Genomic DNA, 14,314 nt, shown 5'->3' on the forward strand with positions numbered 1-14,314 from the left:
AGATCACGCATAGCCATGAACAGATGATAGAGGAGTCCATCCATGCCATGACTGCTGCTATGTCCCAGGCCTAAGAACGCACGAGTTCCTCCATTGAGAGGTCGATGACCCTCATGGAGAGCCAGATCTCACAGATTCGTGCTGCTCTGCACACCATGGGCCGGATTTTAACTTAGGCGGAGGGGAATTCACCACCGGCATAAAAGTCAGTGGTGATCCCGCTTCCGCCTAGCCCATGGATCCATCCCATATTTTATGATCAGTGGGCTTCTTCACCTGTTTGAGGGAGGAAGTCCCGCCTCAGTGAGCTGCCAGCCAAACATGAAGCCAGGAGTGAAGGTAAGTTGGGCATGCCTCACCAGGGGGATCGGTCATACCCTGGTTAGGCTGGGGGGTGGGGGGCGTCTTGGGTCCCAGGGGTGGGTTGGGAGGCAGGGGGGGGCACTCAATCGGGCACCCTGTGCCCGACTGCCACCCCCCCCCCCCCCCCTGCGCGGAAAGGTCAGAAGCTATCGTTGGCCGTCCTTTCACGTCCCCAGCACACCCGCTTGCCACAGGTAAATTACCCATAGAGGCGGGCAAGGGTTAAAGGCCTTGATTGGCCTCGGTCGGGCCGTTCCCCCCCCCCCCCCACCACCCTGACTGCAGTAAAGTTGGCCAGTGGCTGGTGTGGGCGGGAAGGCCTCCCGGAGCTTCCTGCTCAATTTTACATCGCCCCCCATGCCAACATCCAACCTGCTGGGACGGCATAAAATTCAGCCTCATCACCTTGACCATGAGCTCGACACAGCAGTGGAAAGGCGAGAGAAGGAACAGGTGCCTAGATCTTCTGCAGCTCCCGGTCCTTCTCTAGTGAGCATGGAGGCTGAAGGGAGCCTTCAAAGGGAGCAGGAGAGGCTAACAGCCACATCTAGGGGCTCCCCTCAGGGCACTCCGAGTGTGGCACCCGGCTCCTCAGCCCCTCTGCCAGTGAGACCTCAGGCAGCCAAAGGACACCCTCCAAAGGGACAGCCTGATCAGCAGGCTGCCTCCAGCCCAGCTGCTGCCGCAGGGATCACACCCAGTAGGAGCACCCCCATACGGATTAAAAAGAACACATAGCACCACTTGGGTTTCACAGGTGTACCATATATGTTTTGTGTTAAATAATTAAAAGATCCTTTGTTCAAATCATTAGGCTTCATTGTCTGAAAGCCATGTGCCATTATACCTTCATTGTGGGATGTTTATCACACCCTTCCCCATTCGAGCAATGCCAATGTGATGACAGCCCTCATTAACAAAAGCTCTCTCATGGTCACTAGTGCAAATTGAATCTGCTCGTAAGACAGGGACAACAAATGGAAAGGATGCGACAGAGTTTAGGCATTAAGGTAAGCCTCTATTTCACTCACTGACCGGACACCAGGATGGCTGCAAATGAGTTGTTGTGAGGCTGTCTCTCGCCTCCTTCATGCGTTGCTCTACCCATCTGGCCTCCTGCCTTGGTAGATGAGGATGTACCAATTCTGTCGTCAGAGTCACTAATGGACCTCAGAGCCCAAGCTTGTTCCAGCAGTGCGAACAAACAGACCCATCACACAACAGTTTGCCAACCCTATATTGACCCTTCCACCCCTACCCCCAAATGCACACTTCGCCCCCCTTGTACAGGCCCCCAGTATCCCGGACCCCCTTACAGAGCCCCGGTACCCCGGATCCCTTTGCAGAGCCACCAGTACCCTGGATCCACTTTGTAGAGCCACCGGTACCCGGACTCCCTTTGCAGAGCCACCGGTACCCAGACTCCTTGCACAGCCCCCAGTATCCCGGACCCCCTTTGCAGAGCCACCGGTACCCCGGACTCCCTTTGCAGAGCCACCTGTACCCCAGACTCCCTTTGCAGAGCCACCGGTACCCGGTCTCCTTGCACAGCTCCCAGTATCCCGGACCCCCTTTGCAGAGCCACCGGTACCCGGACTCCTTGCACAGCCCCCAGTATCCCGGACCCCCTTTGCAGAGCATGCAATAATGCAGTCCCACAATGGCCGTCAGTGTGCTCTCCACCACTTTGCGGTCCCACAATGGCCGTCAGTGTGCTCTCCACCACTTACAAAATCCGGAACCTATGTCATGACAGTGGATCTCCAGGCAGGATGCTGCATTGCGATTCTCTACCGCCCTCCCCCCACCGCCGCACACCACCGTTCCCGCCCTTGACGGCCACATAAAATTCAGCCCAATAAGTATATGGTCGCTCTTTTGCCTGTCTCTGATGTAATCGTGCTGCTAATTCTCTGTTTCCTCTTTTTTCTGTCTACTTTTTCTCCTCTCTGCTTCTCTTTTCATACGTTCATTTGCTTGTCTTTGTCTTTTTGTTTCCTTTCAGATGTGAGTTGGTGGGTGATGTAGCATGGTGTGCTCGGGAAAGGAACTTCAAATGACCTTGGGCTGCATTTGTATTTATCTTTAAACTCAGCCATAAAAACAAAAGATCTCTTTTTTAAAAATACAATGAGCTGGATTTTGTTCTCCCCCAGGCCAACGGGTTCCATGATGGGGGGGTGTGGGGGGGGTGGGTGCCTGAAGATGGGTCTGGATGAGGCTCGCCATGGACCTCGATGCCGTGAAGGTCCAGCCCGATCCTCTCAGCGGTGGTGAGACTCCGTGGCAGCACCCCCTGCCGCTGGGCAATGGGAGCAAGATTATCATATTCAAATGAATAAAATTATTTCATTTAAATAGACTTACCTGCGATTTTGAGGGCCCGTCGCAATCTTCGGCGCAGGGGCCGGCACTCCCGTCTGGTGAAATGCGGCACCACACTGGTCAGGAGGGGGAAGGAGGTACGTTTATCAGTGCCGGGCGAGGGGTGGGAAATGAGGTCAAATACACGTAATGGATGTAGGGGATGGTGGGAAGGGTTGAACCTTAAATTTTGTGCAGTTTGGTGGGGGGGGGGTGGTCAGATGTAAAAGGTAAGTGTTTTGGGGGGGAAGAGTGAATAGTTATTGTTATTAGGGGAGTGGGAAAGGGGTGTTAGAAATTTATTTATTTCATTTTGGGGGATAGGACTTTAAAAGTTTAAGTTGGATGGCAGGGCTGGCTGCCCTTTAAAAACGGAGCCAGCACCTGCACACAGGCAGCTGACACCATTGCTGGAGATAGGCAGCCCGCCCCCTTCACGAGATGGTGGGGGGGCAACGGGTCTCCCCAGCTATTTAAATGAGCTGCCGTGCTTGAGATTGCGGCGGCTCTTTGGCGTGGTAGATGCAGGAAGGAAGTTCCCGATGGTGGGGGATTCCAGAACCAGGGGTCATAGTCTAAGGATACGGGGTAAACCTTTCAGGACTGAGATGAGGAGAAATTACTTCACCCAGAGAGTGGTGAGCCTGTGGAATTCGCTACCACAGAAAGCAGTTAAGGCCAAAACATTGTATGTTTTCAAGAAGGAGTTAGATATAGCTCTTGGGACGAAAGGGATCAAAGGATATGGGGGGAAAGCAGGAACAGGTTACTGAGTTGGATGATCAGCCATGATCATAATGAATGGCGGAACAGGCTCGAAGGGCCGAATGGCCTACTCCTGCTCCTATTTTCTATGTCTCTATGCGGCCCGCATAGGCGGGCTAGCATTTTTTGAGCTCACCGGGGCTCTTAAAATCGAGCCCAATGAAGATGCATTTTAAGTTCGCAATATTTCAACTTATCTGATATGACATATGAAAAAGACATAATACAAAGATTTTATAGTTTGAAACAAGAAATGGGCTGTGCTTCCATCAGTCAGATAGACCTAAATTGCAGCAGGGATTAGAAATACCAAAGAAGGTGCATTGTCAGAACCTTGTATAAGGAATCCAATTATCAGTTATGATTTGTACTGGTGCCCAAGGATGTGCAGCCAATTTTAAGTCTTGTGTTCTCCTGGGAAATTTGATGTCCTGAAGTTTCACTTTGAAAGATACAAGTATATTTAACAAAACAATCTTCTTCAAGGATTAGAACAGGGAACGCTGACTAAGGATTTTCAATTTATATTACTAATACACCTATGTAGAAAGATAGTATTTTCACTGTGGGGAAATTGAGCTTGATCGAACAGAAGACTTGGCAGATAAGAGAAGAAAGCAGATGGAACAACTGAAATAGATGACACTTCCAGCTTCCAACTCACACAGATATTAAGGTATAGTTCCCTAATGTAAAATATTTTAGTCAGTACGTACTTAAATTTCTGGAAAATACAACTGGTTGAAGCAAAACCCATGTTATGATATGGGAAGTACAGATTCTTATGGTTTCCCTTTTGCATTGGTTTAGCTCTGGAAGTATATCACAAACAAATTTCTCTGCAGCACCTGTGGAAGAGTCTGTCATTCTAGAATTGGCCTTTATAGCCACTCTAGGCGCTGCTTCACAAACCACTGACCACCTCCAGGCGCGTATCCATTGTCTCTCGAGATAAGGAGGCCCAAAAGAATATCACAAAACTCGCCAACTATGAGCACATAAAGTAGTCAACACATCAATTGTGCGAGGTTCATTTTTAATAGTCCAACTTCAGAAACTACCAATCTCCATAACCTCCCCCAGCCCTATCCCACCCCAAATTCTCTGTTCCCCTGCCTCCAACTTCTTGTGTTCCTCCTGTTCCCTTCTCCCCATCATTGTGTTTTCAGTGAATAGGCCCCATATTCAGGAATTCCTTTCTTAAACCCCTTTGGATCTCTGTCCTTAATGCCGCCCTTAAAATCCATCTCTTTGACTGTGTTTTTGGTCTCACTCTTCAGGTGTAGTACTCTTGGTTCAGGCTAGTACTCTTGCCTTTGAAACAAAGTTTGGGCTCAAGTTCCACTCCCGAGTGCAATACTGAGGCAGTGCTGCATTGATTGAGTTACCAGAAATTAAACTGCATCTCCTCTTTCTGGAGGGTGTAAAGGATCCCATGCCATGATTCAAAGATGAGTGAGCAAGTTCTCCTGGTTTTCTAGCTAACATGTATTCCTCAATCTGCACCTGGGCATTATCTCATTGGTGTTTGCGGTACTCTTGCTGTGTGCAAATTGGCTATTTCCCTACATTGCAATTGAGACTACATTCCACAATTAGTTGACTGAAGAACTTTGGGACAGTGTGAAATCGAGAAAGTTGCTGTGTGATTGAAAGTTCTGTGATATCTCTTTCAGATAATGTACATATTTTTCTTCTGTCTTTTAAGTAATTACAGACATTTCACTTCATTGAGCTATATAAATGCAAGTTGTTACCAAATCCAAAGTATTTTATAAAGGTCCTATGAATGGCAAATTAAGTGGAAGTGGAAGCAGAGTCTTTGAATATTTTTAAGGCAGAGGCAGATAGATTCTTGATAAGCAAGGGGGTGAAAGGTTATTGGGGTGGGGGAGAGTGTGGAGTTAAGGTTACAATCAGATCATGTTGAATGGTGGAGCGGGCTCGAGGGGCAGAGTGGCCTACATCTGCTCCCAATTCGTATGTTTGTATGTTTAAATTATCTCAGTGCCCAGCCCGCTATGTAAGACAAAAATTGTAATGTGCGCCCCCACCCTCCCCACGTGAAAAGGTTGGACAACCCTGTTTCAAACAGATAGACTGGCCTCAGCTTAATATCTCATCCCAAAGACAATACACCATATTTTGAGTATCATCCTAGCTTACATGATCAAATAAATAATGAGTCTAGAATCCACAATCTTCTTCGGCAACACCACTATTAACCTAAGTTTATCTTGTGCTGGACTACTTTGCTGGAATTGTATTGTTGTCTGCTACTTGCAGCATTTAATAGGCAACATAGTTAGTGCTTTGATACAGCAACATTACGTACATGCCTTTAACCCTTTTAATGGCATTTGAGTAAAAATCTGGTCTATAAATCTTGCGTAGTATTGTATATTGGTACTTTATTGACCTCTCCTGTTCTTCAAGTGGTGCCAGTTATGACTTACTTAAAGGGCAAACAGGGCTTTAGGTTAACATTCCATCTAAAAGACAGCACCTCCAAAAAGCTCCTTTATAACCTTCTGACTCAGGCAAAAGTGAGCCACAGCTAACACCATTAATTAAAAGGCAATTTCAATGAGCCAGAAAAAAAACCACATGCATAGTATTAAAATAGTTTAGTAAATATCAGTAAAAACTACTGAAAGTAAAGGGAAAAAATTGTTAAAAATGTCTACACACGTTTAAGCATGGAGTTTCTCTTCATGCCCATTCCAGTTGAGTGGGCTGAACATTTACCTATATTTAGGGCTCATTTAAATGTTAAACTTTATGAGCAATCATGTGCCAAGCTGGAAATTCACCAGTAGCGAAATTCCAGGGCAGATGGGCGGTACCTTGCACAACTGAATTTCCAGGTTCCTGTCTGCCTGATTCTACTAGCTGGTAAATATACCATGTATGTGTCTCCTAAAACTCACCAGTTACCCCTAAATTACTTTTGCATGACTTGCAGCCATCATCATCTTTTTTTTAAACTTTCCTGTACCTTTTGAAACAATTCTTATTCGCCTTCACGTCACTCCTGGTCATTTAAGAGAATTTATATTCCTCTTCCAATAACAGATTGATTTCCTCCTCAAATGTTTGAAACGGTTAATCTTTTTCATCAGAAACATCTGGTCACGTAACAGGCGCTTACTTTGATATCGGTGCTTGAGACAAAAAACTCCCTTACCGTTACAGATCATTTTTGTAGAAATCCTGACAGCTCCACAGGTATTACAGTACTGTTCTGGTAAAGAAATCATTTAAGATGGAACCATATTCAATTCTGGAACTGGAAATTATCACTTGACCTGAGATGACTGCCTGTTTGGTTTGAGAAAGACATCTCTCAGGAAATGCAAATTTTTGCTGCCATTTCAGAAGTATTCCGTCATGTTTGTGGCCTAATTTTGGCGTTAAAAGAACCCCTGTTCAATGTCATTTTTTTCATAAACCTTTTAATTTGTTAGCCTTGACCGTGTATATTTTAGGATTGAATATAAATTTTGTGTGAATAATTTGCTTTTGTATTTTACACGGTTGACTGCCCTCCCGTTGTCTCTTGATGAAGATCAGTTATGATGTGCTGGAGTTCCCAATTGGTTTCAACCTAGTTTTAATGGGTACTAAGAGCTTCTGTTGCTATGGTGATTGTAAGTTGAGTGAGCTGCCAGAAGTTACTCCAGATTGCCTCACTGCTACACATTGTTACTGCTTGGTTGATTTATGCAACAAGCGCTGCAGAATATACCGTGGGAAACGTGCTGAGTCAACATAATATGGTCAGAAAAGTCCACAGAGTGAGAATTTGAAGAAGTTTAATAGAACACAAAAGTGTTTTTCCAGGTATTGGCTGTTGTCGCAGGGAAATTTGACATGTGACCAGAAATACAGCAGAAATTTGGATGCTATTTATCGACTTTCTAATCAAGTTTTTAATCTAAAGGTAAGATTTTAACTGCTGTGTTGACTTAAATGAGAAAAAAATACACGTTTACAAAGTTGATGTGAATGAATGGACCAGGAGCCAAGAATCCATACCAACATTTTTCAAATGAAGTATTGCAGCATCAAAGTGCTTTGATTCATAATGGAATCTAGAAACACAAGTTTTTCTTTGAATTGGATTCATTATTTCAAATTATGTTTTTGAATAATGTATTCATGTCCAATATCAACATTTCATCTTCACAGAAAAATAATATCTGTATTCCTCAGAGTTTTGGGAATGTTCACAGTATTTGTAGTTTTTCTAGAAGCTGCCGTGCCAATAACTCTTGTTTTCCAACTGCAAGAAATGTGAAGGAAAATGCAAATGGAAAAAAAAAACTTACTGTGTTTTCATATCATATTTGGCGGGTGTATTTGATAGCAATATAGAAAACTATACCTGTCTTATCTGACAAGCATTCATGTTTTCTAAACCAGGCAGTGTTTTATACATTTCAAAGGCGTTTCAGAAATGGTGATGGAGTCAACAAAAATTCTTCAATGTTTATGTGCAGTCTGCATCATTCTTATTACAGGTAAGTGATTTTAACCTCTATATTCAATGATATTAGCTATTAGCTGGGTATACCACCAATTACAAATTCATTGTGGTATCCCATGTATAAGAGGTTGTATGTGGATGTATCTTTGATATATCGACAAATATTATAAGAGGCAGAGAAAGAAGGTTGGATTTCCCTCCTTTCACCAGAGGAGGATTGTGGTAGGACTTTCAGCTGCTACCTTGACAGTACGGCAACCCCGGCCCATTTTCTGGATTTGAACTCATTATCTGTTGAGCCAGGCTCCTAAAAAGATGGCCACCACAAAGAGTGAGCCCAACACCACTGATGATAGAAATGTGGGTGGTGTTACAGAAAGAGAGGAAGAAATTACTCACTACTGGGCACTGTCACTTCAGAAAGGACCATCATTAGGCCTTCCACCTCTGTGCCAGGAACTGCCACTAACCCTTTCCGGGTGGTTCCTGGGATTGGTGGTGCCAGTAGCAGGAACATTGTCCAGGTAGCTGGGTACTACCTCCCCCTCAGGCAGTGGAGGGCTGGCTGGGAGTCTTCAATAGTGTGGCAGGGGGAGGAAAATCGAGGAGGAATTGTGAGGGTAGGTCTCCTCTCCTGATTTTCCGAATTACCTGATTTGGGGCAGTACAGTAGAGGAAAATCCAACCCAGGGAATCATAACTATCTGGGGAGGAGGAAAACAAGTTCATTGTTGATGAATCCACACTATTTTCAGCAAGTTTGCCCAGTGAGTAACCAAGCCATACAGAACAGGAAGGTCGCAAGTTTGATCCCTAGACTTATGCTGTTAGTTGATCTCAGTTGGGGCATTACGATTGGGAAGAGAAAATCATCTAGGCTCTCGTTCCTGATGGCTAATTAGCAAGACTGATGGACGTGCATGTGACTTGATATCAATTGAGAGGTTGGGCTCAGTTGTGATACTCTAATAGTGGAAATGAGCAACATGAATAACAGTCATTTGAATAGGGTGCTGGTGGGAGCCTGGCTATTTACAGCAGTACCCTACCAAGGAGTCAGACAGGCAAGGGGAAGGGAAATTAGCAACTGCTAGGCAAAACAAAATGAAGATCCATCTAGTTTGCTTTCTACCATCCTGGTAGTTGAATGTCAGAATGATAAGGGATTTATTTATTGCCTGATCAATCAATTAGTCTACAACAGACCAAGACCTTAGGTAAGGAAATCTTCAGTTGTGGACAGCTTTGGGAATCATGGATCCAAAGTCACCTCTTCCTCCCAAGTACACTAAATGTTTGGGAAGAGAATAAATTGCTGAGGAAAAGTAAATGCTAATTTATTTACATAGTGAAGGCATACTTCAGCTTTAGACTATTTCCATTTTTTAAAATATGTAACTTGGCAGTGTCTTGTGGCTAGTTACCCATTTGGAAGACTCACATACATTAATCAACTAAAGTCATTCAATGTGTTCCATGGGACACTTTCGAGGTTTGCTGAAATTGAATAAATTAATTGTAAATATTAAATTTAAATATTTTCCCCCTATTTTACAGAAAAGTCGACACTAACATGGTCACAAAATCTGGCTCCAGCATTTATGGCAAATATGACTGTTGTACGTATAACTGAAGATGCACCAAGAGGTAAACCAATGTAAATCTATAAAATTTAAATATGAGGGATGTTCTAAATATATAAATATTCTCTATCCAGTAATATTAATTTTGACCTTGAGTAACGAACTGAAAGCAAATGAAAAATTGCCCTGACAGGTTATTTTGGTCCATTCATGAAGCCGTAATGACTGATCACTGATGTCACACTCAGAGAGCAATGTGTCTGTAACAGTGTGTGAATTCTATAATATTGAGCTGGTGGGCCTAAGAGCATCTGATGTCACAGGCAAAGTTTGGTGAATTTTCCAAGCTGAACTTCATAGGCTGAATTTTCCGGCGGGTGTTGGGACCCCGACATCAGGACCATATGGGGTTCTTGAGCCTGCCCATGTCTTCAGTGTGCCCGGCGGAGCAGCTTTCCAGGGCGGCACAGTGGCGCAGTGGCTAGCACCGCAGCCTCACAGCTCCAGCGACCCGGGTTCAATTCTGGGTACTGCCTGTGTGGAGTTTGTCAGTTCTCCCTGTGACCACGTGGGTTTCCGCCGGGTGCTCTGGTTTCCTCCCACAGCCAGAGACTTGTAGGTTGAATTTGGCCATTGTAAATTGCTCCTAGTGTAGGTAGGTGGTAGGAGAATTGTGGGGATGTGGTAGGGAATATGGGATTAATGTAGGATTAGTATAAATGGGTGGTTGATGGTCGGCACAGACTCGGTGGGCCGAAGGGCCTGTTTCAGTGCTGTATCTCTAAATTTAAAAAAAATAAAATAAATAAGTGGCTTCTAAATTGGTCACCTCTGTGCTCATCATCCTATTAAGAACGGTGGGTGAGTTCCCAAGGCTAGAGGCCCAATCAGAGAACACACATGATGTCATGCTGTCAGCCCCACTGAGAGAGGTGGGTGCTGCTGAGGCTTGCTCACCAGCAAGTGCAAGGTTGCCTCTACATGGAGGCACCTTTGTTTTCCTGTGTTGAAGTCATCAAATAAAGAGGCCTGAAGCTGGTAGGCCCATCAGGATGGAGGGGAAAGCCCTCTGCAGGAGTAGTGATGGATGCGGTTGCAGCTTTTCATCCCTGCAGCCCCGTCATTGGGGCATGGAATCTCTGGCTCCGATGGCCACCCGGGAGGCTGCCTCACTTGAGCTGTTGGGCTTTGCACTTAGTGGGGGGTGGGGGGAGCACTCCACCGTTGGGAAAATACCAGTACTGTTACAAAATGGCCCCTAAGTGAGCCCTTAACTGTCCTTATTGGCTGCCCACCTCCAGGAAATGGGCAGCCTGCCCTGGGAAATCCCCCGGAGGGCTAATGCATTTGGGAGCATCCTCTCCACAGCACCTCCCTTCACCGTGGGCCTGGAAAATTCAGCCCCATGCATCTGGTCACCTCATTGGCCCCATGAAAGTTATTCAAATAAATTACCAAGCTTATTATTTGCTGAGTGCCCTTATGAAGTGGCTTTTGGAAGTTCTCCACTTTGTTTCATGAAGAATTCCACGTGCTAAAGCTAAGTTACCTGAGTTTGGAGAGTTACCTTTTTCCTGCTGCTTTGATTTACCAAAATTAAACTTGGCCATTACAGTTAGTTTTCATTAAATTTATCTTCCTATGTCCTGAAATTCAGTGTTTTGCAGATGGCATTGCTGATGTGGCATCATGCTGTGGGCAGAGAACAGGCATTTTTTTCTTGTTAGTGAGCATCAGTTATTGAAGTTTACCCTGGCAGTCATCACGACTGAGATGAGAGTGAAGGAAGAGAGGAGTATCGAGTACAGACGGGAAATCTATGCCTACTTCGTAGACCATGAAAAGCATTTGATTGGGTAAGATGGACAAAACATCTGGAAATATTGAGAGATATAGGGGTGGACTGGAGGGATTGGAGAATGATAGTGGCATTGTATATGAACCAAGCAGTCAGCGTGAGGGTAGCAGATGGAGAGTTAGAACCAGGCATTGTTGGGCGAGGTGTGCGCCAGGGATGCCCATTGTCACCCTCATTGTTCAACATCTAGGCAGGGGTGACGGTGAAGGAGTCACTCGAAACGGTGGAGGCAGGAGTAAAGGTCGTCACTCATCTAGTACTGGCAAGCTATTTGCAGACGACCAGGCAATAATGACTAGCAATATAGAGGGCCTTCAGTGAATGATGGATTCCTTGAACAGGGTGGTGGAGGAGTATGGGATGAAGATTAATGTTAAAAAGACAGAAGTGATAAAGGTGGAGAAAAAAAGATTGGAGATAGTCATTAAAGTAAATGGACAACAAATGGAACAAGTGTCGGAATTCAAATACCTTGGTACCATACTGACAGAAGATGGGAGATGCACAAGAGAGATAAGATCAAGAATGACAATGGCAAAGAGTCCGTTCAACAGATGAAAGGACTTGTAAACCAAGGGGCTGAGCATCAAACTGAAAGAGAGAATCGTCAAAACGGTTATATGGAGTACGCTCATATGTGGAGTAGAGACATGGGCTGAATTTTTACCGTGGAGTGTGCGGAATACATGCCCCCAATGACGAAGAGGGGGTGGGCGCTCCATCATTAGCTTTAAATTTTTAAAGGTCCCAGTGTCTGAAAAATTAAAATAAAATTGTAGTATTACTTTGAATCCCCTCTCCCACCCACCCCCCCCCAAATGAGTACGCAATATATAAATTGCCCTATCCCCCAAAAACATTTATTCTGATGCCAAACTTCCCCTCCCCCCCTGAACCTCATTACCTTTGACCCTCAGCCAATAGTAAGAGCTTTCCTTGCTCGACCCCTACCCCCCGCCCTGAAAACTTCACTCCACCCCCTCCCCACCAGTGTTCTACCTCGGATCTCTGAACGGAGATCCAAAGGTGCTGGACATCTGGCAACCGGCCAGAATATCGGCGTGGGATGGCTGTCGTGAAAAGATAAGCTGTTATTCAGTGATTAACATTTATTTAAATGTTTAAATAAGTTTCCGTTGCCAAGTGGCGGGAGAGAGGGGGCGGTGGCTGCCACAAGGCCTCGCCGCCCCCCCCGGTAAAATGGGGTGGGGCCTTCCCAGCATTGAGGCCCGTAGCGCACCTCTCCCGGAAGTATTTTCTGGGCCCCCCACTACGACCCCCGACATCAGAGAGCTTGTAGAATTGACCCCATGGACCCTGTGCAAGGCAAACAGCAAGAAGTTAGAAATGTGTGGGATGTGGTTCTGGAGACTAATGTGGAAGATCAGCTGGTCAGAGAGGGTGACCAGTGACGAAGTGCTCCGAAGGATCAAGGAGAGTCATTCCATCATCGAAACCATCAGGAAAAGGAGAAAGACTGGATTGGTCACTTCATCAGACATGAAGGCCTGCTGAAAATGGTGATCAAAGGTGGAATGGAGTGTAAAAGGCAACGAGGAAGGAAGAGACTAGCAATGCGAGATATAGTGAAGGAAGGTCACTACGAGTATCTAAAGAAAAGGGCCATAGAGAGGTAGATGGAAGAATAGGCAAGAACCTGCCCACAGGCAGAACACCAAAGAAGATCATGGCATGCTTCCTTAGCCCTGAAAACCTTTTGGGCATTTGCTCTCCCATGACCTATGGAGGTGGAGGCACTGCATTCACTCCGTTCTTTATCTCCTGCTATGACTGCTACATATGTGGTCAATTAGGACATACTGGGGGCTAAAATGTATGGCCCCAAAAATAGCAAAGGGACACGATGCACAACTATGCTGCGCTCAAACCTGCATCCAGTTAATGCAATGCAGGTAGCACGCCATGTTGTGCTGCTTGCTCATTTTCATGATCGTTGTGTGCAGCCAGCACTAACATGCATCAGCAGAGGGTCCAATATCATTGCTTACTAGCACTACATAAAGCTAACCTGCACCTCTTAAAGGGAAGGTGCATTGTGGCTGCTGGAGGAGCTGACATCATTCGGAATAGCATTGTGCAATGAAGAACTGTGGCTGGGCATGGAGAGAATGTCCACCCAAGGTTTTCTGATAACTACACTGGAGGTCTTGATGGAAGATGTGGAAAGGAGGAGAGATGACCTGTATCTGCAATGCGCAGCAGGCCCTCCAGACCAGGGATAGTCACCAACATGTTGCACCATGGATATTTAACAAAATTATTGACTCAGCCATGGACATGGGGGCAATTAGTCTGTATATAAAGTCTATAGCCAACCTAATGCCATCAAAACACAGTCCGACTTAAAACATATTTCTCCCTATTTAGTGAGATACCTGACATTGTTTTTGCTTGTACTAGTAGTCAATGTCTGCCCACACAATGTAGCGATGCAGTGAATCCGGATAGATGTCCATCTGTCAGTAGTGATCTTGATCTCTTTCTCTCCCCTCTCGCTGTCTCTCTCCCTTTCTGTGTCCATCTCTCCCCCCTCTCTCTCTCTCTCTCTCTCACACACCTCTCTTCCCCCCTCTCTCTTTCCCCTCCCTCTCTCTCTCCCCCTCTCTTTCCCCTTCCTCTCCCTTCCCTCTCTCCACTCTCCCCCTCCCCTCCCCCTCCTCTCTCCACCTACCTCTCTCCCCCCACTCTCTTTCCTCTCTCTCCCCATTCTCTCTCTTTCCTCTCCCACTCTCTCTTTCCCTCTCTTTCTCCCCCTCCCTTACTCTCTCCCCTCCCTCTCTGTCTCTCTGTCTCTCTGTCTCTCCCTCTCCCCCCTCTCTCCCCCCTCTCTCCCCCTCTCTCTCCCCCTCTCTCTCCCGCTCTCTCCCCTCT

The 14,314-nt window shown here is 45.8% G+C and overlaps 1 protein-coding gene across 1 annotated transcript in view; it reads left to right on the top strand.

Moving 5' to 3' along the window:
* Nucleotides 1–7,951: 7,951 nt before the first annotated feature.
* The window catches only part of LOC137368642 (cadherin-related family member 2-like), a 199,930-nt gene continuing 193,567 nt past the window's right edge, over nt 7,952–14,314 (top strand). The window contains exons 1-2 of the mRNA XM_068028782.1: nt 7,952–8,015; nt 9,539–9,628. Of these exons, the coding sequence (XP_067884883.1) occupies nt 7,952–8,015; nt 9,539–9,628 (154 nt within the window). The remainder of the gene's footprint in view (nt 8,016–9,538; nt 9,629–14,314) is intronic.

This window comes from Heterodontus francisci, chromosome 4 (genome assembly GCF_036365525.1).
Source record: "Heterodontus francisci isolate sHetFra1 chromosome 4, sHetFra1.hap1, whole genome shotgun sequence".
Taxonomy (NCBI): Eukaryota; Metazoa; Chordata; class Chondrichthyes; order Heterodontiformes; family Heterodontidae; genus Heterodontus; species Heterodontus francisci.